Below are 27,751 nucleotides of genomic sequence, written 5' to 3'. Positions count from 1 at the left end.
CTCTCTGAACTCAGCATCATTCAATACCAAAGTCTACGCATTATCGCAGAATCTGTACGTTTTTGGAGAACCCCTGAAACTGACTCTGCTCCGGAGCCTCTGAGCCACTGCTGAATGTATAGAGGCGGAGCTGGAAGGGCGGCTTCGGGGTGATCTGTTAAGATTGTATGAGCTCATCAAGGCCTTCCTGAAGACTGTTTCCCAAAGCGGTATTTCTGTATAACTGATACGCCACGGCTTAGGAGGAAAAAGCTGTTTTTCGGATTTGGTCTTGCACTGAGGTCCTGTGGGGAAGGCGCTTCCCACTGCAGAGCCGACAGAGCCAGCGGGGCCAGGAGCCCAACAGAGGGGCTAAACCCTGACGGAACAGGAGTGCCTGGGCTTGACGCTGTGCCGCCCGGGGCAGCCGTGAGCCAGACACCTCACGTGCGTGCAGAGAGCAGCAGGTCTCACAGACGTGGCAGAAGGGCAGCATGGGCCCCCTGGGCGTCACCTCCTGCTGTTCAGTGTGTGCGGTAAAGGATTAATGCTGCACCAAGAACGGTCCTTAGCCAGCGCCCGAGAGGTGACCTGGAAGGCCCTGGAATGTCCTGCCTAAGTGTCTTGTGGGACCTTGGGCCAAGCCACGCAATCTCCGCTGACAATGTGATTTATAGCGGGGGGCCTCCGGCCATGAGCCTGACCTCTGGGGGCCTGAAGACCACAGGCTGTCGCGTGGCAATGAACTAGGGCAACACGGCCAACCCCACAGAAAGCCTGCACACCAAGGCTCAGGTGACCCCGCTCGGTGGGCAATACCCGTGTGTGCTGTCACCTGTCACTGCTGGGAGAGATACAAGCTGTCTGCACAACCCTGCTGGAGAGACCGACCGAAAGCTTGTGGCCGGTGTCTCCTGAACGCGGCCCTATGTGCCTCTTCCTTCTGCTGGTCTTGGTCTGTATCCTGTCACTGTGAACAGCCATGATCACAAACGAAATGATGGCTCTGCCCTCACAGAGCCAGCTCCTTGGCAGCCCCTCCAACGAGTCCAAATCAGAGGAGTGGGAAGGGTCAAAGTTCTCCCCCATCCAATGGCCCCTCCAGGGCACTGTGTCCAACCCATTTATGCTTAAAAATCCCTTCTCTGTCCTCGTCTGCGCTGTCACTGCCTGCCGGCCTCCAACATGCTGTCCCTTCTCCAAGGACCACAGTGGATTGGGTCTCCCTCTCCAGCTCTTTGGGCTTCTCGACCCTGTAAGCACGCTGGGATCATCCAGAAGCGCCCCGGAGTGCCAATGCCCAGGCCCCTGCATGACCAACGACAACCGCTGGGAGTGGAACCCAGGCACTAGCATGTGTGAAGGCCCCCAACGTGACTGGACTGCAAGGAGCAGCCGGGCTTGAGAGCCGGCCAGCGCCTCCCATCAAAAAGGTGAGCGCGCCTTCACGGGTAGGAAGGCAGAGCCAGCGGCCCCCGAGCCCACGTGTTTGCGGCTGCCATCCTCCCTGGGCCTCCTGCATGCCTCCCCACTCAGGCCCTCCGACTCGCAGCGAGCTGACCTGCCGATCTCGGCCCCACTCAGGATATTCCCGGTTTCGATCCATTATCCCCTAGACCGATGTACAGATGCGTCACCCTGCTTCCTGACCTCGAGTTGGTGCATACAGAGCACTGAAAGCCTCACGGCAAAGGGGTTGGAATCCGGGAGAAATCCAGTTAGATATGCCTGCGGCAAGGCAGGGCAGATGAGAGCAGCATGGATTTCATATCCACACAAGGGTGCTGCTCACTGATTGGGATTAGCTGTGAGAACACGTATGTCTTTTAGCATAAAGAGTAAAAATGAAAACACAACCGGGGGGCGGGGGGACGACCCATTTTTCTGGTGGCAAAGGAACGCCAACTTACTCTGCAAACATACTGGCTTCGCGCCCCAGGCGAGAAAGTCTGGGAACGGACAATGGTGCTGCTGCGGACGAAAGGCGACCCGCGGGCTCTGCGGCTGGGTCGCTCCTTCGGAAGACTCGCTACTTCTTCTGGGAAGAGGTCTTCGGTGTTGGTTTCCTTGTCGACCTAGACAGTAACTCATTATTACCACGACTTCTTCTAGAACACGGCAGTAAACATTGCGTGCACGACCACACCCTTGCCTCCTCTGCTTGGAGTTCTAACCGCCATGTCACACTTAACGCACCTGAAACTGAACTTCTGATCTTTCCCGACCCGTCCTCCTCTCACAAGGACCTCTACTTGCCAGTTTTCATGCAAAAAAAAAGTCTTGGTATCATCCTGCATTCTTGTCCTCTTTCTGGCCCAAGGATCTGGCCCAAGATCAAGTCCTCTTGGATCCATATTCAAGATCACGTGCATTTTGACCACCTGTCACCAACCCTCCATCTGGGTCACTGCGGTCTTGCGCCCAGGGAGTGCAGTAGGCATCTCACCCGTGGCCCTGACTCCATGCCTGCCCCTCTTCTGTCCCCTCTCCACACAGCACCCAGGAAGACCCTGCTAGAACTGCAGCCAGACACACACACTCCTCTCCTCTGAGTATATCGAGAAGACCTGAAAACAGGGGTTCGCTACTGGGGAAGGAAAGGGTGTGTAAGCTGCCCCAACCTGATCAGTAACCAGGGGAACCCGGCAAATTCCTCCCCGAGGCCTTCTGCGGGGCTGGTCACGTACACTCTCTAACAGTCCCAATTACAAAGATAAATGATTATAGGAGGCAAAGCCTGTTCTTTCTACATCCTGATAAAGGTTTCAAAATAATTGCTTCCAGGCCCATTCCCATGACTCCCTGACTCCAGGCACTGGATGACCCCACCTTATCTGTACATTCCCTCCGCCTGAGGTCGTCTGCTTCCTTGAATGTATGGGACTTACTCAAATTGCTGACACATAGCTGTCTTTCTCTGTGTCCTCTTGCCCAGAGAAGCTCCGGTCATTCCCTTGCCTAAAGTCAGACACTGTTTCAAGGTTTCTTGGAACTCTGCTCTCAGGCATGTCCTCAGCTGGGCCCACATAAAAGTCTTTTCTTAAATCTACAAAGGCTCAAGTCTTCCTTTTGTGGACAAAACAAGTATTTGCGCACGAATGTTTTCACAGCAGCATTATTCAAATAGCTGAAAGGTGGAAACAGTCCAAACATGCACTGACGAGTGGGTAGATAAGGACACGTGGCAGCCCGGGCAAGGGACGACTGTTCAGCTGGGACCAGGGCGAAGCCCTGAGAGACTCCGCAATGTGCGCAGGTGAGCCCAGAAAGCATTAGACTGAGTGAAAGGAGCCCCACACAAAAAGTCACATATTGTGTGATTCTATTTACAGAATACAGCCGGAATGGGCAAATCCACAGAGACAGAAGCAGATTGGTGGTTGCCAGGGGCTGCGGGAGAGGGAATGGGGAGGGACTGACTGCTCATGGGGACTGGGTTTCACTTTGGGGAGACAGAAGTGTTTTGGAAGCCGACAGAGGTGGTGGGTACACGACACTGAATATCCTTAATGCCACTGAACTGTTCACTTTGAAATGGTTCATTTCATCTTCTGTAAATTTCATGTCAATACATTACTTTACGAAAAAAAAAATCAACAAAAAAAAACTGAAGTCAGATCATGTCACCCCTGGGCTCAAACCATTCACCAGTTTCCCAAGTGTCTCCGAAAAAAAGCGAGAGTCCTGACTGGGCCCCATATGACCTGCCCCTTCACTTCCTGTCCTCAGCTCCAAGTCCTGTGCCCAGCCCTCCCCACCAGGACGGCCCCTGTGGCTTCCTCTACCTGAACACTCCCCTGGCCCTGCGCAAGGCTCCTGGGCCCCCTTCCTTAAGGCTCCTGCTCAAAAATCACCTTCTCCACGAGGCTTCCATGACCTTTCTTTCTTTTTTATTGTAAAAAACACATAACATGAAATTTACCACCTTAACCATTTTTCAGTGTACAGTTCAATAATATCAAATATACTCATATTGTTGAGAAACAGATCTAGAAGTTTTTCATCTTCCCAAATGGAAACTCTGTCCCGACTGAACACTAACTCCCCACTTCCCTTCCCCCAGCCCCAGGCACCCACCGCCTACTTCCGATCTCTATGAGTCTAACTGCTCCGGGGCACTTCCCATTAGTGCGCTCACCCAGTGTCCGTCCTTTTGTGACTGGCTTATTTCACTTGGCATAAAGTCTTCAAGGTTCATCCATTTGTAGCACGTCACGTGATTTCCCTTTTAAGGCTAATATTCTATTGTACATATATACCACATTTTCTTTATCCATTCCTCCATCAATGGACACTTGGGATGGTCACACATCTCAGCTACTGTAAATAATGCTATGAACATGGATGTGCAAATGTCTCTTGGGGACCTGCTTTCAATTTTTTGGAGATATATCCAATAGTGGGATGGCTGGGTGATGTGGTAGTTGTGTTTAATTTTTTGAGAAACCTCCATACTGTTTTCCCCAGGGACTGTACCATTTTACAATCCCGACCTTTCCAAAATATAAATGCAAATTTATATTTCTAAACGTAAATCCTTTCTAAGATAGTAAATATTTCTAGACTGTTAACCCCACTTCTCTACCATCTCAGCCTCCAGCAGGAGGCTCAGCCTCTCAGCCTCCTGATTGCCCTGTCTGTTGCCCGTCTCCCCCAAGGGCAGGACTCCCCATTTCCTTTGCTGCTGCCTCTGCGACACCGGGCGCCTACGCACATACGCACGGAAAGACTGCCAACATGGTGAGGAACTAGGAGGGGGTCCGGGTGAAAGACTCTCTGGCTTATTTGTTGTATTATTCCAGCAACTTTTCCATAGACTTGAAGTGTTTTAAAATGAAGAGTTGGAGGAGTGGGCCACACCAAACTAGCTTCCCACAGCCTCTGCCATAATCTGGGCCACTGCTTCCGAAGGGGCTGGGAAGTCGGACAGCAGCACCGGCCGCAGCCCAGCCCCACCACACGCGCGCCGCGGCCTTGGAAGCTGCCGACGGGGCAGATTTCGCTTCCTCAGTATTTGTGTTGGGTGAGCTGAACAGTTTGGGAACAAAGTCTCAATAGAGCATTGATTAGCTATCTTCTAATTGCACTGGTTCCCTTAGACATCTGTCACTGCAAGCCTGAAAGATGGCCTCCCTGAAGATCTGGGGGTGGACACAACTGAGATCAGGCGAAGGGAAGGCACAAAAGGATGCTTCACTGTTCTTAGAGTCCCTAAGGGAGAAAAGCAAGTGTCCGAAACCGGGGGCCGCCGAAACAGCCGGTGCCTCGGTGGCCCTGGAGATGGGACTGGGTTGTCACCAAGAGGCGTGTGAAGGAGTTCAAGTCAACCATTTCTAGTTGTAGTTGTTCTTTGTTTTTAAAGTTGACAAACATTTTTATGGTCCTATTTACTAACCTGAAGCCAGCCCCTGCTTTTCCTCAGCTCTCAGCAAAATGCCTTCACCATGGGCCCTGATCCAACGGTCCTGCGCGTTTTAGACACTTCCCACAGCCACTGTCCCCGGGCTCTCTGTCAGTCAGCCACGCGTGGCATTCTTTTCCTGCGCCCAAGCCTCTCAGCTCCGCGCTCCCTTAGCCCCTCTGCCCGCCAATTCCCACGGTTTCACCTGGAGGGTGCGGGGCACGCATGCTCTCCTGCCGGTGCTGGGCGGCAAAGTGTCTGGGGTTCCAGGGACCCCCTTGACCTTTACGCTTACCTTTAGAGGAGGGGGCGGAGGTTTCTCAGGGCTGTAAGCATCTGCCTGTCCCGCAAACGGCTGTGCGTGGATGGAGTCCACAGCGGTGCAGCAGGGCTCTGGGTGCGGGGGGCTGGTCTGGGTGCAGCTGCTACAGCCGCTGTCCACCGAGTCGGCCTGCCAGCTCCTAAGGGTGCATATTGCAAAGCCCACACAATGCTCACCCAAGGGACGGTTCCCTGGTGCACGCAGAGCACAGTAGCAGAGACAGCCCCCGTCTGCTTCCAGTCACTGCGGACAGCTGCTTTCCTTATAAAAGTGCACTTATGTTTTCTAGGGAGCGCAGTGCTGCAAGGAGTTTCAGGAAAAGGCCCTGTGTGTCCTCCTCCCGCACTTGCACCTGCTGAAGATGCCAGCACCCCGGAAACCCTCCCCAGGCTTCTCGCGGATTCCCGCCCGGCCCTGAATACAGTACTGCCCCCCTCGGCCATGCACCTCCCTCCATAAAAGAAATTCCTCTCAAATAAATCCAGGAAGAGCTACAGGAAGAAGCGGGAAGCTTTGGAAATACGACACTCTTTATGGAAAACTGTGGACGGAAAGCAATATGAAAGTGCCTCTGGAAAGGTTCAGACAACAGCCAGTGCACTCGAGGCGCTGGGCTTCTCCATTATTTCTCTATGGCAGGTGGGTCTGCACCAAGTCAAGGGCTCACCAATAGGCCACTGACGGTAAAACAGGCAGGAACATCATATGGTTCCACTTAGATGAAATGCCCAGACCGGGCAAATCCACAGACACAGCCAGTAGGTTAGGGGTGGCCAGGGGCGAAGGGAAGGCGGAACGGGGGTGACGGCTAATGGGCATGGGGTTTCTTTTTGGCCTGATGAAAACTGATTATGACGATGGTGGCACAACTCTGTGACTGTACAAAAAACCACCAAATTGTCCACTTTAAATGGGTGAATTGTATGGTAGATAAATTGTATCTCAATACAGCTGTTCAAAAAAAAAACCTTAAAGGGACCTTTTGGTATTCACTCCCGGCAGAGCGGAGTCATTCCATAGTCCCGCTCTTTAAGAGAAATCCTGGAACAGAAGGAGAAGGTGAAAAGCCTACACGCAGAGCGGGGGCACAGAGGTCAAAGTTCTGCCCTCGTCCAGGTCAGCATTCAGTTCCCCCAGGAGAGTCCCCACTTCTCTGAATAATCGCCCAGCGCATTCTGCAGAGACGTGGATGAGAAAAGCAACGTGCACCCAAAGACGCAGCTCCTCCCAGAACCACGGCTGACGGACACAGCGACGGCCTCGGCCCCGACAAAAGGCATGCCGCCTCACTGCCGGTCCCAAGGAGCCTTACCGCTCGGACACGGCCTCCCCCTGCTCCTCCTTCCGTTCCATCTCCAGGATCTCCTCCTCCGTGTACTCCAGCTTCACGCGCTCCTCGGCCAGCTCTCTCTCCACCGCCTGCAGCTGGGCCGTGGTTCTAGCCAGCAGCACCGTCACTGCGTCCTGCGGGAGGAGAGGGGCAGGTCTAATAACCAGCTCGGAGCAGCAGGTACAGGGCCCACCCCTCAGTGAGGTACCTCCCTCCAGGCTGGCGGTTGTCCTTCAGCTGCTCTCCGGGGGAAGAAGTCCACCCCACTGCTAACAGCTAAAGGCTCAAATATTAAAACAACCAACAGGCCATCACGATCATGACCACATTTGTGTTAAAAAACACTATCACGAATGGCCATGCACATTCATCCTTTCAATTTTTATGACTTCCTTTGAAAATCTGCTGCTTCACCTCTATGTTCCAAGACCACGTCTACACACATGCTTCTTAGCGAGGACCTCCCCCAGGAAAAGCCAGTCTCAAGGCCAGGAAGCAGGAGTGAGCTGCTCTGTAGGCCAGACACACGCACCGTCTTCCCAGAGTCAATGGCGGCAGCGGCGGTGGCGGTGGCGACGGCGGCGGCGGCGGCAGTGGCGGTGGCGGCGGCGGTGGCGGCAGTGGTGGCAGCGGCAGCAGTGGCGGCAGTGGTGGCAACAGCGGTGTGCACAGGGTCCCGGGTGCTGCTTTTCTCAGCCCGCGGGCTCTCCCTTGTCCTGGGCAGGTCAGGGCTGGTGAACACTTGGACTGGGTACCAGCGCAGCTGCATTTCACTCAGGCTGTTACAGTCGGCCAAGTTAATTTGAGCAATGCCCTGCATGGGTGGGTCAAAAAAAAAAAAGGGCAGAACAGGCACCGAGTGATTTCACCATAACCACCACCAATGGGAATCTTCTAGAACATCAAAGTTGTCCCCCAATCCTGACCAGAAAGGAGGTGAGATGTTTCACTGTCCTTCAAAGGACTGCAGTAAAATGAGTGATCACAGAGGAGCCTAATGGGGAAAGGAGTAGCTTCTCGATTGCTTGTTCAGTCCAATCAGAAAATGCTAGAAGGGGAAGAGGGCCAGAGAATGGCCAATCTGAAAGGGTGGGCTGGGCTCAGGGTCTGCCACTTGATGAGTGGGGTTGATGCTCTTGGGAATTTTTGAAAGCAGAGAGACCTGGCCGTACTGTACAATCCCTAATTCTGCTGCTGAGGGGCCAGGACTGAAGGGCAACGCTCCAGCCTTGCAAGGGAACCACGCTGGCCTCCGAGTCTGGCCGCACAGTGGACGGCCAGGAGACCGAAGGCACACTGCCGGGAAGGAACACAGGAGACCGAAGGCACACTGCCGGGAAGGAACACAGGGCCGTCCAGGTAAGTCCGAACTGCAAATGAGCAACTTGTTTTTAAAGCATCAGTATGTCCCAAATACTGTATTAAACATACTTAAAAAGGACCTATAGTTGAAATTCAAATTTCACTGACCATCCTATATTTTCATTTGCCAAATTTGTCTACCCTACTTTGTTCCCTCGACTAAAAATGGGGATAATTTAGAAGCTGTTGAATTGGAGTTTTGCAAGTCTCATTTGAGATGATACCATATTTTTAGAGCACAAAACACATGACAAGATAACTGGTTTTGTCGTCTTCTTCTGTACTCCCAGTTACAGAGACCCTCCTTAGCATGATGCTTTCTCCGCAACCCACCCCGGGAAACCGGAAGGAGGGGACAGAGAGGAAAGGGGAAGAGGGAGAAAAGCAGAGAGACAAAGAAAGTAAGATGTAAGGACGGAATAAGACTAAGAAAGAGAGAGAGAAGACGACAAAAGAGGGATGAAGAAAGAACGGCAGAAAAGAAAGACGGATGGAAAGACAAAGAAAGGAAGGAGGGAGGCACAGAAGGCAGAGCTCGCGCATGCGTAGGCCATACCAGCAGTTCTTCCTGCAGCTGCGGATTCACTGAACACACATATAATTGAAGGGACTTCAACGTCAACGTGCTTGGGTGCACGGGGATTCTGAAAACATCATTAAATACCAGGGGGGGCTGGAATTCCACAGCCTTGGAGCAGTAAGTATCCGGTGTGCTGGAGTCCAGTGATGGCAAGTAGACTCGGACATGTCTGGAAGCGGAGAGGAGAAACCAGCAGACAGAGTCAGGCTACGGGCGGTCTGCACGGGACCGCGCACAAACACGCGCTCGCGCGCACACACATCGTCCTCTTTGAACACCCACGGGGAGAACCACGAAGTCTTCTGGAGAAAGTCCTTTTCTCCACAAAGAGCAAGGCTGGCCGAGGCGCTTAGATGCCCCTGGAGGTTAGGGGAAGCCCAGGCACAAAGAGAAAGACTTCAAAGGCAGTAGTCAGGCCTGAGAGGAGTCAGAGGTTCTGCTTTCCTGCCTCTTGGGGAAGACATCTGCGCTCTCGCCCCAGTGTGCCTCGGCTCCCCCATCAAGCTCCGCCTGCCTGGCCTCTGGGACCGCGTGTCCTGCCCTGTCCACCCCAGCACGGAGACCAGCACACTGGCGAACACACCAAGTCCACCGTGGGGAGAACAAAGCCCCGGGGAGCCCTCAGCCACTTCCACCCCAGCTGCTTCTGTGGCCTTTAGAGGATGAGTTAATGAAGGAGCCTCATGGAGGAGCCCGCGGATGTGAATGCCTCACTCCCGGTGCGCTCACCCCGCTGGGTAGCTGGGACCTCCGTCCAGCACCTACCTTGGGCTGCGGGGCTCACAGAGGCAGTAGCACCTCTCAAATGGTGACAACTGCTATTTCCTTCTCCTCCCCTCAGACAAGGGGCCCCGCTTCCCAGCCAGAGGTCTCTTCAGGTACCTCACTGGATCACAGAGCCGAGTGTGGCTACACTACCACCCAGCCCCGGGACCCGGATGGACGTGTCAAGCCCAAATGTGGCCAATGATGGGCCCTGGGCGCTTTCTGGGTACCGCCGTAGCACGTGGGCAGCCGGGTTCCACTCACTCCATCTGCCTCAAGTAATAAAGCAGGCTCTTCTTAAAACTTACAGCCCTGCTTTTAAAGACAGATATTCCCTGATTTGGTTGTAAACTGGGGTTCCCAACCCAAACTGCCGAGGGGAGCAGGCCAGTGAGCAGCACTGCAGCAGGAAGGCCGCGAGGCCGCGGGTGGTGGGTGGGACATTCGCTGGCCCGGGGGCTCACATTTTGCAGTCTTCCTTCACAACCAGCCCGGCGAAGTTCTTCAGCTGGAGCACGTTCACGAGGAGACATTCGCTGCCACTGTCATGCCTAGAAAACGAAATACTAATTCATCAACCGCCCATTCCCCAAAGTGTGCAAATGCACTACAGCAGTGGCCCGCAACTGGGGGTGGTCCTGCCATACCCGCCACCCAGGGGCATGCGCCATGGCCGGAGACACTTTTGGTGTCACGACTGGGCAGAGGACAAGATACTGGCATCGGTGGGTGGAGCCCAGAGGTGCTGCTCACCATCCCACCGTGCACAGGACAGCGCCCGCAACAAAGAATGCTCCGGCCCCAAATGACACTAGTGCCAACGCTGAAAAGCACTCAACTGAATGACAAGAGTGAGCAAAAGAAAACTCGGGCCGCGAGCGTCCTGCCTTGCTATAGTCGGAGCACTACCGAAACTGACCAGGAAGCACAAAGCCTCGTGTTGCGAACTAGCCCGCTGGTTTCTCGCGCTGGGGAGCAGGAGGCAGGCCTGCTGTCTGTGGCGCAGCGCGCAGAGGCGACTCAGCGCAGGACCGTGTGAGAACTTCCCCAAGAGCCCGCCCACCTCACCGGGGGCTTTTGCCGTTCCTGCTTGACAGCTGCAAACCTCCAGCTTCAAGAGGTGACAGCTCCCATCTGTGACTCTCAGTGTTGGCAGGCACTGGAGCAACGGAGCGGCTCTTCCCCGACTCTCCTTCCTGCCACCTGTGTCCCCTCCCCTGGGACCACTGCAGCGGCCTCGGGTATCTGGGCCAGTGGGCAGCCCCCAATCCCGTGGGTCCCTCTGTCCCTCCTGGCCCTTCTGCGGAGCTGTGAGTCACTGGGCAGGCCCCAATCTACTGTAAATCACCTTTACGAGCGTCAGGGAAGGAGTCTTCTGTACTCACCAGAACCCGACGTGGATCTGGGGCCCTTCAATAACGCAAGTGTCTCCATGGGCAGGCTCGTCGGCATCTTCACTCCTGAGCACAACCGGAAAGTCACAGCGGTTACTCCACAGGCAACCGGCGACCGCAGGGTTAGCGCACGCGCTCTCGTGGGAGGGGTGCTTCGTACCAACAGAAGCTTTATTAAATTGCAACATAAGTAAATAAATTCTTCAAGTGACTGCAGGTCCCTGGGTCCGTGACACATCTCATTAAGCACCTGCCTCTGAACTGGCATGTTCTAGAAAACAACTTCGCATACCTTTCAAAACCACGTGTGATACTCTGAGCAAAGTTCAAAGATGAACTTCTCACAAGTTTGCAATTAGTGAGGTGAAACAATGACGGTAAAGATACCAAATAAAAGTAACCTTCAAATTCCAAAAGGTGCTTTGTCATTGCAAAGCCATCCCGGTAGCTCGGGAAAGGAGGAAATTCGTCTCTAATGGGTGTCCCTTCTAGAAAAGCAGGTCAAGCAGGTCTCGTACATGGATTCTCCTTTCCTAGTTCTGCTTGGCTTAAGCCTCAAACCCACCAGGGCCAGAGAGAAAAGCCGTCCTAGAACCACAGGATGAGGGCCAGCAGCCAAACACCACACCGAAGCCAGAGGAGTTTTCTTTGCAGGTTCCCAAGGCCCAACCTCCAGTGTGGAGAGAAGCCAGAAAAAGCCCCACCTGGGGATACACCAAGTCTCAGTATGTGGGACTCTCGGGACGGGTCCCTTTCGTGCTTACCAGTAACACGGTGGGAGAGCTGCTTAGGGAGAAGGGGATAATAAGATCAGCTTCTAACCTTTTGCTTGGAGGTTCAAATACCCCGCTGTCAGTGGCTAGCGAGTAATCCGAGAGGCACGCAGAAATGCGGCGTGCTCTCCTCTCCAGCCTCTTGGCGCTGTCTTCTCGAAGAGTCACTGCTACAAATAAGAGACACACAGGTCAGGAGGACACAGCGGTGCCAAGAAATGAACTCTGAGTTGGAGCTTATGCTTGGTTTCTGTGCTCCAGAGACACGCTGTATGAAAACGCATGTGTTTAAATACACTGCACTCAACTTTTTTTTAAACACTGAAAAATTGAAGAAATCAACTTCTGGCTACTTCTTTAAAAGCTCCTTAAACTGTAACAAATCTTTTTCATCCCGTAAATGAGGAGCAGAGAACATGAGATGTCAGTGGGGAGCCCCTTCGCATTGTGCTCTGAGAGACTGTCATACTCAAATGACCAGGAAAAACATTACCCCAAATGCAAACAGCAGCTGCCTCTTCAAGTGGGGGGTATGTATTTTTCATTTCCTTCTTTAGGCTGTTTGGTATTTTCCATATTTTATACAATAAACATATATTAATGTTTTGTAATCGGAAAACAAAATTTTAAAAAATTATCTAAGTAAACCCTAACAAAATGTAGTGACTTTCAAGTCATAGGACAAAGCTGAACCCAGATGCAGCCTTTGAAAACATGCCCTTGAACGTCGGTCCATGTAACCGCAGTATCCTCCTCGGCAGGCCAGGTCTGCTTCCAAAATTGCCTACCTGGGGTTAAAAAGCTACCGTTTCTATGCAGTTTCTTTTTGCCTCACATCAGTTTTAATCAAAACCCAAAGATAACCACTGACATCTTTCCTTTCAGCATTTCCTCAACTGTTTTACTCCTTCCCTCATAGCACCAAGTCCCTTTTAACAAAACCAGTACAGGGCAGGCCTATCATCCGTGACTCTGTCCCCAGGCGCCTTCCTGCACCGAGCCTCACACTCTGAGCCTCACACTCTGATGGGACGGTGCCTCCTGTCAGTGACGCACCTCCTCTGCTGTCTCTGCACTTCTCTTCAGCCATCTGAGCTCCAGAAATGGAAAACCTAGACATCCGTGCGCCCCCGACATGAGGGAAGTGATGAGTCTACCTATGACCTTCTCTTTTTTTCAATCAAATTACCATTCACAATTAAATCCGAACACGTTCAACAACACCCAAAACAGATGGGGCTGTAGTCCTTGGTCTCACAATCTCAACTGCAGGCAGAAGCTGACCTTCCAAAGGCCTGCAGAGCCAAGCTGGGGACTACCAGCTCCTCTTCTGGGCAGGGCCAGAGCCACCTCCATTCTCGAGTGGCCGGAGACACCGACTCTCACACCGTAGGTCAGGATTGCCCAAGGCCCGCTCTTCCTGTCTCCCTGCCACCCGGAAGAACCCAAAGTCTCCCGCTCTGATTGCAGGTGGAACCCCTCAGCTTAATGCGCGGATCCCAGAAACGAAAACCGCTATTGCCACTCACAGCCCTGACACTCGACACGGCTCCGACGTGGCTTCATGTTCCTTTAAGGCCACGCAATAAGCACTTCCAGTTAACCTCACGGTGTGATTCTGACAGAGTTTCTCTCTCATTGCAAGGAAGGTAGATGAAGAGACAAAGGAAATGAAGTGATTACTCCTCGGTGATTCCGGGCTCAGACACCGAAACCACGGAGCAACTGCAAGCAGAGCTGACAGGAGGAAGCGCAGCCAGCAGTTGCCCTGGGTGAGGAGAAAAGCGCACAGCAGACCCCCACCCCCGGTACTCCAGCCGTCTGCTCTCGGGCTTCAAGGCAACAAGATGGACCACGAGAGCAATGCCAATGAAGTCAGGAGTAAACAAGCTTCCAAAGAGTCATTTTTAAAATCTCTGACCTCTTTCATCATTAAAAAACAGACACTGAGACCTGAGAACATCAACACTGCTTGATAGAAAGGAAGAAGATGCAATGAAAATCACATTGTAAGCAAAGCTGCCACCTGGCATAGTAACCTAATGAAAGCTGCTAAAAATCTGGGGGAAAATATATAGAAGAATAAAGACTTCAAGAATAAAAGTTCTTTCTTATACAACTTTAGCAGGCGAGATAAATATTAATGTTGAAATAATAATAATGATAATTGTTGAACTTCATTAAAGTACACCTATAAGCTATGCCCGCTCAGCCGCTCCCGAGCCATCCTGAAGACATTGATTCACTGCACAAAGATGTGCCACAGCCTGACCAACAAAGTAAAGGAAAATTCCAAGGTCACTTACAGTGAGCGTTTCTGTCGAGTTGCATGAGAAAAGAGATAAAAAGAAAAAGCACAAAGTGAACAAACTTCAGAATTTAATCCAACAATTTTAAACAGTATGAACATCATAAAAACATCAAGGAATAGATAAGCAAAGTCAAGGTTTTCATTTTAGATTAGCAAATACCAATAGGAAATAAAAACTGGAAAATATTTAAAAATGATGAGACGTTTGACTTTTAAAATTCAGGGAAGATAATACCGTGGTAAATATGTAAAAAATATTCAAGATTACAATCTATTGCCATATTTCCCTGTACCGCCTTCTGTTCCTTGAAACCGATTTAAAAGAAATTATATCCTAGGGCTTGCCTGGTAGGTTTGAGCAATTTTGAATGTTATCTTCCTAAAATTTTATCTAACTAAAACTTGCCTGAGGTCAAACTTGGACTGTACTGTTCCTATCCAGACTCCACTGGAAAGTCAGAGGGAACTATGTGACCTTGGGCTTCGTAAATGAAGGGCGGGGTAACATAATGAGCGCAGAGATTCTCCAACTCTCTGAAGCGATGATGGCTCAGGGATGAGGCCTGCCCCCCGCGTCAGGGAAGCAAAAAGTCACTCTGCGTCCATTCCGGAGGCTGGTTACCCAACCCGGCCCCCTGGAAGCCCCCACCAGGACCCATTTGCTGGGTCATTTCTAGTTTGTAAGGATCCAAGTTAACTAAGTGTCATGCACGAATGTAACACCAGGTGGCAGTATGTGACCATAGCAAACGCAAATACCTTTCAGTCTTAAGACCTTACAATGCCAGCCACAAAAGGAAAAGGGAAAATTAAGAAATTAGCATCAGAAATTAAGTCAACTCTTCTATTTCCTACACTGCCTTTCCTCCGACCCAAAAGGGCCCTTGGGCCTTGTGTGGATTTTCTGCATAATGAGACTGATATTCCTATATCTCAAACTTTAAAGAGAAGTTCGTGGGGGAAAAGAAGGGGAAGGGTCAACTTAAGGAACATGTATAAAGGACCCACGGACAAAGCCACAGTGGGGAAGGATTGAGGGTGGGAGGTGGGGGTGGGTGGGGCAGGGGAAAGTGGTGGGGGGGAAATGGAGACAAATGTATGTGAACAATGAAAAAAAGTTCATATGGGAGGCAGGGGCACTGAGAAACTGAGCTTAAGTCACAACAGATTAATTCAGTCCCTATTTTGTATTTTCTTTTGGGAATGAAAAAAGTAAACATGGAGCCCTGAACTTGTGATTCTAAACAACAAAGCCAATGGAGATCACCTGTATGTGTACCCTGTATCTGGGAATGTAAAGGGTGTGTTTGCAAACACAGAGGGGTAGACACAAGATGACAGAGACACTAAAAAGCCCCGGAGCTGATTAAATTTGTAAGTGTTAACAGAGACTATTATGCATATTTATTTGTATGTAGTAACCAGCATAGTTATATATAAAGCCTCATGGTAAGAGAATGGTGGGGAATGGAAGGGCCCATAAAGATCACCTCATTCCAGGGCAGAGAAGCTAAGACTCAGCCACGTCCAGGGATACGCTCAAGGTCACCCAGGTAGCAAGTCAACAGGGTAGGGAACGGATTCTGGGTCTCTAAGCTGCCAGTCCAAAGCTGCTTCCACTACACTATCCAGTTTTGTGTTCACATTTTATTTCTACCCTTTACTGCTAACCTATTCAACACTACATGACCAGGATTTCTGAGCCTCAGTACTACGGATGGTTGGGCTGGATCATTCTCTGTGGCGGGTGCTGTCCTCTGCACTGAGCATCCCTGCTCTCCCGCCACTAGATGGCAGTAGCACCTCCCCCTCAGTTGTGAATGTGAGCAGTCCCTAGACAGACCTTGCAAAGTATTGGGGGGACGACACAGGCCCCTGCTTGACATCCACTGTGCTATTCGAATTATCTAGTGCTCACCTAACAGAATGTCTAAAGCCGTTTTGGTGTGCAAATAAGTTAATTAAGGGGGGTGAACTTCAGGAATAAGAGAGCTTATTCTTGATCTTCTCTCAAACCTGAGGAAGCTAAAGTTCTTGGAGGTTGGCTTAGAAAAGCACACAGGGTCAAGAGGAGAAGGGCTGAAGCCCAGGCCCTGCTTTGTGCACAGGCCATCAGCTGGAATATTCTCTAGAACAGCAGTTCGGTTTTCCACGTGAACTATAAGCTGACAGAGCCTGGCACCAAGTAGAAGTTAACAGTGACTGGAGGGACGAAACTCCCTGCAGCTACATGGCCCTCAGTTTGAAGACCGCCAGAGAAACTGACCCGGCAGAAATGACTGATGCTTACCAGCACGTCTTTTCAAATTGTGCCAATTATTTTCATTTCCACTTTGGATAGAACTACATCCTTGAAAACTATAAGGACAAAGGACGAAGAGATGAAGTCATAAAGACAAAGGAAGTAGAGATTTTCCTCAGCTACAGGCAGACACCAGTCCGCGTGCAGGCCTGAGGCGGCACACAGGGAACATTCCATCTGGACACGCCCTGAGAGTTCACTGAGGCCCTAGCGCCTCTCTATCAGCCTCTCAATGTGGAAGACCGCGTGGTTCTTCCCCTCATTGTGGACAATTAAGCACCTCCTGAAAACCAGCCAAACACCTGGGAAAGACTACTTCGCCAATTTCACTGACCTTTCCAGGACACAGCAGGGAAGGACCCACATGACAGCGGGCCAGCAGCCCTCCTCACCCTAGCAATGGTCCAGAAATTAAAGCTCGCTGTGTCATCTAAGTGCCAGCTGGCTTCAGTGCCCTTACACATGATTTCTTCCCTGAATCTGAAGCCTTCCCCACAGGACCGGGAAAACACTCAGGACTTGGCAATACTTACTTGTACCGGTGGCAATGGCAGCCACTTGGGGTCCTCGCTCACGAGGTCCTTCCCCGTCGCCAGGGAAAGCGTGCGGCGGAAGGGACGCCGCACCCTGCGAATCTTCCTCTCCCAGAGCGGAGGCCTGAGCCCGCAGTCTGTCCAGCGCGCCCAGGCTTGGCACCTCCAAACTATCCCCCAGCGGGGCCAAGGGCGAGTCCCGAGAGGCTGGGAGGAAGGGCGTATCCAAGGGCGAGCTTGGGGGAGACAGGGAAGACAGGGAGGAGCGGGAGGACAGGGAAGCCAGGGACTGTGGTGTGTCCAGGGAGCGCCTCTGCTTGTGGAAGCCGGCGGGAACCGGGGGCTCTGAGAAGGTGGCATCCCGTCCTAGCGAGTCGAAGGGAATCAGATCAAAGCGCAAAAGCTGGCTACACTCGGTGTCGGGCTTCTCGTACTGTGGCAGGCCGTAGATGTCGGTGAAGCTGACGGAACTCAAGGAACCTCGGCTGGAGGCCAGCGAGCCCCGGCTGGAGGCCAGGGACCCACGGCTGCTCCCTGAAGACATGGTCAGGGTGCTGGCAGACAGGCTGAAACGAGAGAGCCCACGCCCTCAGGAAAGCAGCCCAAAGATGGGGCTGGAGCCCTGCTGTTCACAGCTAGGCTGTGTAGCTAGTCTGTCCCTGCTGGAACAGACTCCTGCCCCATTCTCCCATGAACTGGAGCGTGTCTTTAAACACCTGCGAATGCTGTAAGGCACCTTCATTAATATTTCCTTTGTTTCCTTTGAATGTCCGTAGAGAGCAGTAGTTAACATCAAGGAATCATGCCTGAGTTCAAGCCCAGCTCAAAGGCAGTCTAGCTGAGTCCACGTGGTCAAGTTATTTGCCCTTTCTCAGCTTCCCGCTTTCTCACCGGGGGCTGTGACAAAAGTAGTTCCTATCTCCTGAAACTCTTAAAAGGAATAAAACTGAGAAAATTATAGACAGCCCTGAGTGCTATGCTTCGCGATAGAGCAAGTACTTGAAAACAGGAGCTATCACGGAGCATACAAATCTTATTTTGAAATATCTATAACCCCCCCCAAACTACTATCTATAATGATTTTTTAAAACTCAAAATAAAAAGGTTGGTGTGCATACATGCAGATGGGTACACACACTTCTGAAGCTGTGCATTAGAAAATCCTTGAATAAATTTGACTTCAGACCTGTTACTCTGCAGCCGAATTCAGTCTCCTCCCGTTCCTTGAATCGTATATTAGCAGCTCCTCTTAAAAATACAACGTGCCCTCTTTTCCATTCTATGTTTACACCCCTTCTGGTTCTAAGCTCTGGTGGAGAAAACCAAGCTAAAGGGAATTATGAAGTTCCTGGGCATGTCATTATAACATGATGTCCGTAACATGGGAACGAAGGGTAGCTTTCTCTCTTGAAGGTACCTACCTCTTTAACTGGGACTGGAGATAGGATGTTAAGCGCGTAGCTTCTTCCAGCTGCATGAGGAGACAATTTCGTTTTTCCTGAAGCAGAATCCTGTAGATGAGAAAACAGCCCATTGGCAGAGTTCAAAGACAGCGAATATATTTTCCTAACAAGAAAATTCAACTATAAATTCCGCCCCCGAATGATTTCAGTTTGAATGGCCAAATTCTAAAAAGCACATCTAAGTCATGAATGCCCAAATAACAGAGGATGTTTTTGTCTTGCTTGAAAATGTGCCACCGGCACCCTCAACAGTGGCTGATGCGAGGTAGGAGCTCAACAGATGGTGGGTGGGTGGGTGCGTAGACAGGCAGATGGACAGACAGGAAGCTACACTCTCCCTTTACCTTCTCTCTGCTTGGCAAGGAAGCTGGTCAGGCAGTAGGTGCCCTGACCAAGACCCTTCCCAAGCCACATGCAAGTTTGCTAACGCAGCTTTCCGGGCTGGCTCTTCACTAGAAGCCGGGTCCTGCCCCTGGAGGCCCGGAGGGCAAGCCCACCTTTCCGTGGCGCCCTGCACAGAGGTGGCGCGCGCGCGCTGGATCTCCTCTTCCAGGCGCCTCCTCTCCTCCTCGAGCCGGGCCACGTCTTCCACCGGCCGCCTCTGCTGGACGATGAGCTGCAGCTCCTGAAGCAGGGCTTCCTTCTCCTTGATGAGCTGCAGCCGGTCTCTGTCGGCCTCGGCCATGCCCGGCCAGGACTCGTTATCAAGCTGGGCCAGTTGCTGCTGGATATTTGAGACTCTGCAAGAAACGGAGAGAGAAAAGTACAGGAACTTACAAAACTGTCCTCACTTGTTCTCAGCACCATCACACAATCGATTCTAGAAACTCACTCTACTAAGTAAATACTGAAATGACTGCACCAAGTGACCCTGAAATCACAAAAATAAGGAATTTGGAAATGTGTGTATAAAAATGAGTGTAATTCCCCTGCCTATGAGATTCAGGGCGACAGTAACCACATCATGCTTGTTTCGAAGAACTGACAAAAAGGCTGGCAGCCCTCCACACGCCCATGTGCTGTGTGGTTTCAGATTTGTGGTTTCCTACGTGGTCCTGTCCCAGGGCAGGAGGGGGCTGGCTCTCTTCTCCCCGTCTCCCGTCGCCAGCAGCTAAACGTGGCTGCACACATGAGAGGGGCTTCCGGCTTGCTGCCCACTCGGCCGTGCCTAACTGCCAACACCCGCCGTGAGAAAGTTGAGGAGAGACATGCACCCATCACAGCGCTCCTGAATGAGGAGCCCTGAGGCCCGCTGCCTGTGAGCTCGCTCCCGCCTGGGAGACCTTGACTGTGCATGAAATTCCAAACGTCGTGCAGAGAGCTGAGAGCTGCCAAGGGCTGAATGCATGGAGCAGTACACACATACACCAGCCACTGTGTGGAAGGGCGAGAGTCAGCCCTGGTGCACATGGGCATGGTCAGGGAGCGAGCTACTCTGGGCGCAACCCAGTTGGCCGCACTGTGTCAGCACCCCCTCCTCAAGGAGCAAAAACACGGACTCTATCGTCGCTTTCTTTGGGCCTGCATGCACATCCCCGTGTTTGCCCGGCAAACAGGCTGCACCACTTTTTGTGTCCTGCAGTGTTGGCGAACGCAGATCAAGTGAAACAGATGTGGCTTATACTTTCAGAGCATCCTTTCAAAGCAGGAGTAGAATGTTTTTAAGTTTAACTGTGGCTAGACAAGAGTGTTATCTGTTTCCGGGCAGAAATGTAGAAACGCCAGACTCGACCCGAACCCAGTGCTGTGGACCACAAAGGCTGGCGCACATGTCCAAAAACCACCAAATGTCACTAACCAAAGCTGGCGTCCTGCCCGCTGGGCCCACCCTTCAGAATCCTCCTCAGCACTGCAGGTTCCGCTGATCGACCAGCAGTGGCCGCGTGTTAAAGCCTGTCAGCCAGCCCTGCACCAAGTCGGGTACCTCCTGACCCAGACATCAGCACGAGCGCCAGCCAGCCCGGCCAGAGGGCCAGGCAGGACCCCTTCTTCAGGTACCAAACCAACCAGAAAACCCAGAGCTGACTGCTTTAAATGTATGCATTTACTCACCTCCAATTCCCCAAGAAGGTAAAAAAAATAGTTGAACGTCAGTAGCTTTATTAGACAAGTTCTTTTCTAACTTAAAACTAATTTCCTGCAAATGTGTTGGAAAATGGTGCCAAATCATGTCACTGAAAAAACTAATGACAGAGGCAGCTGAATAGAGTTAGGGATCCAACTGCGCTTAGGCGTCCACCTCTGTCTAATTAGCGTAATGAAAATTTATGGCCATCATATAACTGAAGCCCGAGGAAAATACACTCTAAGCAGACCCATAAATAAGTAAGTGCCAAATCAGACACTATACCCAATGAAATTTCTGGAACATTCTACTGTAGATCAAGACAAGTCAAAGGTAAGGAGTAAATATGAAAGAGACGAAGAACAATGAGCAAATCCATTGTGTCCACATAATTTTTCATTTCAATTTAGCGGATCCACTGAAAGCCTATCTGAGCCCAGCTTAAGTTAGCAGTATTACCTTGTAATATATACTAATTCTCATACATACGCTACAAGCAGGCGTATTTTAAAAGCACTCCTTTTGAGATTTCTGAGGTTTACAAATGAGATCAAGACTCCATTTGAGTTGGCCCCAGGTTAGCTGCCGCGCTACAAGGATATGAGTTGCTGAGGGTGACAGAAGATGCAAACCTAGATAATCTTACGCTTTCTCAGAAGATCTCAAGGAACGTCCACTATCAGAAAAAAGAAGGATGGGGAGAAAAAGAATTGCATGAGGGAGGAGAGGCAAAGGGCAAATTTCAAAAGGTCTGCCCACTACGGGCATCAAAGTAGTAGTACCATGGCCCAACTTAAATACTGTACTGTAACTTTCCATAGCTTGCAAGAAAAATATGCAAGGATGTATGGTGAGGGACAACCTCAGAAGCAGAAAGAAAATCTGGAAGAAGCTGACTTCATGCAACCCATCTGGAAAAGTTGCTTGGGCTGTGCTGAACGCTAGGCAAGCATTTCTGTGCTGAAGACTAGTGCTTCTTAAAAAATAATTCCATTTCCCAATGATGTAAATGGCTGCATGTCCATTCCAGAGTCACATTTGACTCTGGAAGAATACTGGCATCTATTGCAAGATGCTATTTCTTTCCCTATATCCACACTCTGGAGGCACGCACCCACGGCCTGCTCTCAGCCAGGTCGAGGGAGACACATGTGTCTGTCTGCACTGGAAGCCGAAAGCTCTAGAAGGATTCCCTCAACTATTTCTTGTACATTCGCCAAGGGATAGACAAGACAGCTTTGCCTTTAAACAATATGCCTTGTCCAGCATGCCGCTGGCCTGGAGACAAGCCACCCTGGAGGAGCAGCCGTAGTGCGTTAGGTTTGCTGGAGGAAACAGACACGCCGCCTAAGGCTAAAGCACGGCTGCGCGGTTCTAACGCCCCTTCTTCTACGTCCACACCAAACAGCTGACCCCGGGGTTGGAACCACACTCCTGCAACTGCCAGCCTTCCAATTCTGGGTAAGACAAGGAAAAAATTGTCCAGAATGGCTCTTTTCTGAAATATCATTTCAGTGAAATTAAATACATGGAAGCAAAGCAAGGTCATGATTCAAGTTTACAAAAAAGAAACTTTTCCCAGTTCATTTTTAAAGAGAACTGAGAGCAACTTAAAATTGGCAAGAGTTCTTTTTTCCCTACAAGTCAACTGTATTTTTTATTGATTCTTATTTTCGATAGGTAGTGCATTTTATGGCCTATATATAATCTGTCACAAATGCCTTCAAAAGCTTTAAAATCTATGACCCCGTGCTCGCAGCAGCGAAGAAATGAAAGCAAACCGTCAGTCAAGCATTCAGGTTTCATATTTATTATGTGATTTCCAAATTCTATTCCCTGAACGGTTCTAATGTGGACAGAACTAAAATAAGAATCATTTTTCCTTCCCTAGTTTTGTTCAAACACCTTTTCTGTTACAATCCAGGCACCATTAAACTGTGAATGGAAAGCTGCATTTATACTGCAGACACTACTTGGACCTTCACGATTCACATGAAAATCTTAAATGTGATTTGCATTGTTCCAAGAAAAAAAATACACTTTCTATAGTACACAGTTTGGAGGCATTTTTACATAGCCAGAGTAATCCCCCATTATTTGATGTACAGCGAATTCTGCAGCCTACTATATAATCTCACATGTTCCTAAAATACTGCTGCTTTCTGGAACAGAAGAGGCACTCCAGGCAAGCTGCGGGCCCACGTGACAGTGATGAGCCGTGACGGATCCCAATGCCACATTCCAGGACGCGGTGTCAGCTTAGGGCCTCGTGCCTTCAGCTTTCAACTACAGCTACAGATTTGATATTCTAGGTTTCTCTCCTTAGTTTTCTCTTTGCAAATATTCATTTAAATAAAAAGCAAATCTTCAAGAAAATCTCAGCTGAGATCTAAGATGAACGATGAAATCACTTCAGTGGCTTGAACTAAATATTGATAAACCAGCGTTGTGGCTCAACTCTTTATTCTACACTGGAAATTCGAGAAGTCTGAATCTAGACTATGCGGCATAAAGGTCTACTAATACCCCAACATTCCTCCCTGCCCTCCCATCTTTTCCCCTTTGAATGTACAGATCTTCAGAGAGCGACTTCCTTAAATGAAAAGCAGACCATCTGCAGGCTTCTTTCTCTTGGCCTGAATGGGAAGAGGGAGCCACAACGTCAAGGATCCTTTCTTTGTTTCTCATAGCCAAGCCCCACCCCCAAAACCCAGATACACAGTCACTTGAGAAATGAAGAAAAAATCCAAGCAACTGATCAAATTCCACTGGAATCCTAACACTATCCTGATTCCTGACAACGGATGAACAGCAGGACCCATCCTGGCAACAGACACTAAGACACAGAGAAACTGGATGGGCCGAATGTTTTGTTCCTATCGGGACAGCGAGTGTTTCTATGGAAACAGCTACAGTTTGTGCACAGTTCTGGAACAAGTGCTCTTAGGTTAAAAATAAGGAGCTATCTGCGTCACCGGGATTGCTTCAAGAAGACTTGCTCTTCCAAATTGGCCTTGAAAAATTTTTAAATTTTTAACCAATGTATCCTAAACAATATTCCCATCCTACAGCCTGCCTTGAGAATCCAAAGGGATGTTCTTGACGAGAAAGGAAGCAGCAGTCGTTTGGGTACATCTCACATGACCCGGAATTAAGAACACAAAACTAGCCATGAGAGTGCTGGTTTGGTCTGGAGAATTCTCTAGAAATCACACCACCATTTGGAATTATGAGGTCCACTCCCACAAACATCCTTTAAATGTAAATACTTATGAAACCTCTCATTGTCCACAACACTGCATTTTGATGATTTCCCAGCTGTGGAAAAATATCTCACATCTAGATATACAAGGAAAGACTTCCTTCTCTGAAGTACTTAAATGCAGAAACTTCTCCTGGTTTATAAATGGCAAAGCTGCCCTGGCCAGGTGGAGCATCATCCCATAAACCGAGGGGTCAACGGTTCGATTCCCGGTCACAGCACAAGCCTGGGGTGTGGGTTCGGTCCCTGGTTGGGGTGCGTGTGGGAGGCAGCCAATCTATGTCTCTCTCACATTGATGTCTCTCTCCCTCTTTGTCCCTCCCTTTCCCTCTGTCTCTGAAATCAGTAAGCATGTCCTTGGGTGAGGACAGGAGAAGAGGCAAAGCCCAGCAGGTTTTGCAGAGGGGCAGAATGATTTCGGACGACACTGAGCCCAGGTACAGAATCCAGGCTCATCTTGCCCCCTGGGGATCCTGAATTAATTAATCCCCTCCGCAGAGCTCCTTCTGCCATGGAAAGCAACACACTCACAGGTTCTGGGGATTAGGGCATGGGCATCTTGGGGCGCCATCCGCCGGCTCCAGGCACTATGTCAGCAGGTTGGCAGCTTGGAGGCCTGGCATGTCTCCAAGGAACACCAAGCGGGCCCCTGGGGCTGGAACAAGGCGCATGAGCAGGACAGGGGAGTGGGCTAACGCCCTGAGTTAGCGGGCCACCTGCTCCTGGAGGCCCATGTTGTCTACAAACAGCAGACATTTAGGAGCAAGACAAGAGTAAGGTTTCTCAACTGCAGTGCTACTGATGCTCTGGGCCACCTAAGTCCTTGCTGTGGAGTCGTCTTGTGCATAGTGGGTGTCTGGCAGCACCCTCTGGCTCTTCCCACTCGATGACAGCAGTCAGGAGAACCAAAAATGTCCCCGAGGGGCCAAAAATCACCCCCAACAATGGTTCACATCCACTATGAACAGAGCAATAATGGGATCTCACATGCTTTGAAAGGATCACGTGTCTGGGGGGGAAAAAATCAGACGTGTCAATTTAAACAGCCCAAGTCACACAAAACTACGTTGAGCTGTACTACCAGTAAAAAGCTGGACCACTGTCACCAGGAAAAGCATACGACAACTGAGAGAACGTCTCCGCCCGTTACACTAGTAAAATTTACAAAGAATGATGATATATAATGATGCTAAGGAGATGTAAAAACCAGTACTCTCGATCATCCTATGTGGCAGTGTAAAGCGCTTAAGCAATTTCAGAAGGCGATTGGTGACATCTATCAAAACTTTCTATGCATGTGTCTCTAGACCCGGACAATTCATTACTAAGTATCTGTCTGAGGAAACAGTCACTTCTGCAAGGCTGGGCCCGTTAACAGATGTGCTGTTTATGAAAAGGAAAAACTGGAACCATCTACATGTCCATCCATAGAGGGGTGGTTATCACACGGCAGAAGCTATGCATCATATTTAACTACACTGGCCTGAATTTAGTTAAACATTCACCGAAAGGACTGGAAGGTTTCACACTCAACCATTAAAGACGGGCGGTGAGGTTAGACAGGGGAAGATGGATGGTCTCTACGACAGTGCCTTTGACAAAAACTGCGTATGCATATATTATTCATGTAATAAAAATAAAGGAAATACGTGTGTGGATATACACATATATGTAAGCATGCATGTGTTACGTGTGTATGAGCACACATATAAACCCTGGAGTGTGTCCTCATACACTACCAGAAGTAGCCCCGCTCCCAGGCAGAACCCCTGGTCTTCTCACATATTTCTGTTTGCTGTGAAGGACTTTATGTCCCAAACAGGTTGAAAACCACATGTGATTAACACCACACAAACCACTTGATTTCTTCAAAACACCTGCAACAGGGCAGGCACTCAGCAGAAGTACAGTGTCCCAGGCCCCCGGCAGCTTCTCTGTGTGGGTGAAGCTACGGGGGTGACCCACACAAACTGGCCCTTGGGAAATCACGCAGCGATGGCCGCACTAAGATGTCCTAATCCTTCAGCACAAAGCAGAGGTCCTCAGCCTTGGCACTGGTGACATTGGGGGTAGGTCCTTCCTTGTGCGGGGCGCCCTGGGCACTGCAGAATGGCGAGCACCGTCCCTGGCGCCACCCACCGCACGCCAAATGCACCTCCCCCAGAGCTGCAACAACCCAAACTGTCTCCAGCCGAGGCCAGAAGTCCCCCGGAGGGTTCGCCCCCACCCCTGCTGGGAACCACTGCGGGGGGGCGGGGGGGAGGTGGGCAGGGCTTGTGCAAGCCACCCCGGGAGGCCTGGACGGCGCATCCCAGATTTGTAGATGTCGCCAGTGCAGCCCAGAAAGGCCTTTCTGAGAAGCCCCTACTGCCCCACAGAGGCTGAAACGCTGGGGACAGGACCCTCCTCTGTGGCTGCAGTGTTTTTCCTGCCAAGGCTCCAGCAGTCTTGAAATACCTCTTTCCTTTAACAGATACGAGGAAGTGCAATGTCCTCCCCTGAATAAGTTTCTCAAATACTCAACTGTTTACCCAAATGTATTATCTCGACATACCATCTCTGGAAAACAAAGAAATCACTTGCTATGTTTGGTAAATGTCACAGCAAAACACGTAACAATTATGTTCCCGAGTGTAGCAACCACCTAGTTTCTGCGTTTTATACAACACAGCAAATTCCAGCGCCCACATTGTGCAGTTCCAGAAGAAACATGTGAGAATGAGCAGAGGAACACTGCAAAGGGACAATCGCCTGACAAACCCCAGGCAGCTCAAGGGAAGGAATGAGCCTAGATGGGGAATCTGAGCTTGGAGACACGCAGCGCGGCCGCAGGGGCTTGGCCGCGGTCCGCGGGCAAACGGGGAGCCCACCACGAATACCTCGGGGAGAGACGGGAAGGACGGCGCAGAGGCCAGAGGCGTGGGCAAACAAAGGCCCATGTCAGTCCCAGCCTGCCCTCCAGCGGGGAGTCAGATGATCGGTTTTTGTGGCTATTTTTACATTTTCTAAAAAGGCAACAAAGTGGATTTCCAGACATCCATGAATGATACAGTATACTGAGCAGACCCAACTACTGAGCTTCCAGAAAGGACCCCCTCACCCCACTTGGCACTCCGCTCCTTTTCCCCCACCCTCTAAGACAAAAGGAACTTTAAAAAGAGATGCTTTATAGCTTTCCAAAGTACATATTTTCAAATCATTTGGTTTTAAGACTCTTTCCCGCATGCAAAAAACCAGAGTCTCTAAAAAAGAGGACAGGAAAGCTGGGCCGGGGTCAGACTGCTGAAAGCAGGGCCCCCGCCGGGGAGGACTGCATACCACCTCTCAGCTTTGCCCCTGCCCCGTGGTTAAGACCGGGAGGGAAGAGAGAAAGACAAACTTGAAAATGCACACACAAGGTCAGGTCTGCGATTTTCAGAAGGCAGATGATTTATAACACAGGTTAACCGAAATGATGACCTTTTGATGCTCACTATCAAAATGAAATAGATTAGGTACTGCTACCATCTGTTCACCTAATCCTTATTAAATTGTCTTTCAGACCAAGATACGTGACTTTTGCCATGAACCTATGGAGTTGGAAGCCACATATTTAGGACGCATAACCGTTTTGCTTAAGGCGTCTGAGGGGCCGAGGCTCAGGTGAAAGGGAAGGAGGGCGGGCGGGTGAAGGGAGGGAGCAACACAGGACGGAAGGCAGGCAGGGAGGCAGGGAGTTCCAAACTACCTGAGAGGGTAAGGAGAGCCAAAAAAGTCCCTATTTTTATTAAATCATTATAACTATTTGCAATTTTGAGAATTTTGCCATTTTAAATGCACATGAAATTTTGTCTACGAGGGGGGACCTCCAAAAAAACCGAGAATTTGTTTATAAAAAATTGTGCATTTATTCTTCCATGTTTAAACTTC

General features: G+C 50.4%; 1 protein-coding gene across 1 annotated transcript in view; it reads right to left on the bottom strand.

The window, feature by feature from the left end:
• The window catches only part of WWC3 (WWC family member 3), a 100,593-nt gene that overhangs the window by 6,151 nt on the left and 66,691 nt on the right, over window positions 1-27,751 (bottom strand). Inside the window, exons 9-19 of the mRNA XM_054581043.1 lie at window positions 19,013-19,255; window positions 18,474-18,563; window positions 17,053-17,618; window positions 11,956-12,076; window positions 11,125-11,199; window positions 10,204-10,290; window positions 8,951-9,143; window positions 7,565-7,846; window positions 7,015-7,166; window positions 5,676-5,841; window positions 1,890-2,054 (exon numbers count right to left, since the gene is read on the bottom strand). Coding sequence (XP_054437018.1) covers window positions 1,890-2,054; window positions 5,676-5,841; window positions 7,015-7,166; window positions 7,565-7,846; window positions 8,951-9,143; window positions 10,204-10,290; window positions 11,125-11,199; window positions 11,956-12,076; window positions 17,053-17,618; window positions 18,474-18,563; window positions 19,013-19,255 — 2,140 coding nt within the window. The remainder of the gene's footprint in view (window positions 1-1,889; window positions 2,055-5,675; window positions 5,842-7,014; window positions 7,167-7,564; window positions 7,847-8,950; window positions 9,144-10,203; window positions 10,291-11,124; window positions 11,200-11,955; window positions 12,077-17,052; window positions 17,619-18,473; window positions 18,564-19,012; window positions 19,256-27,751) is intronic.

The sequence above is a fragment of the Pteronotus mesoamericanus genome, unplaced genomic scaffold (assembly GCF_021234165.1).
Source record: "Pteronotus mesoamericanus isolate MK-2021 breed Mesoamerican mustached bat unplaced genomic scaffold, CSHL_Meso_final contig_65, whole genome shotgun sequence".
Classification (NCBI taxonomy): domain Eukaryota; kingdom Metazoa; phylum Chordata; class Mammalia; order Chiroptera; family Mormoopidae; genus Pteronotus; species Pteronotus mesoamericanus.
Note: the sequence above shows the minus strand (reverse complement) of the source record. Positions and strands in the feature narration are given on the sequence as shown.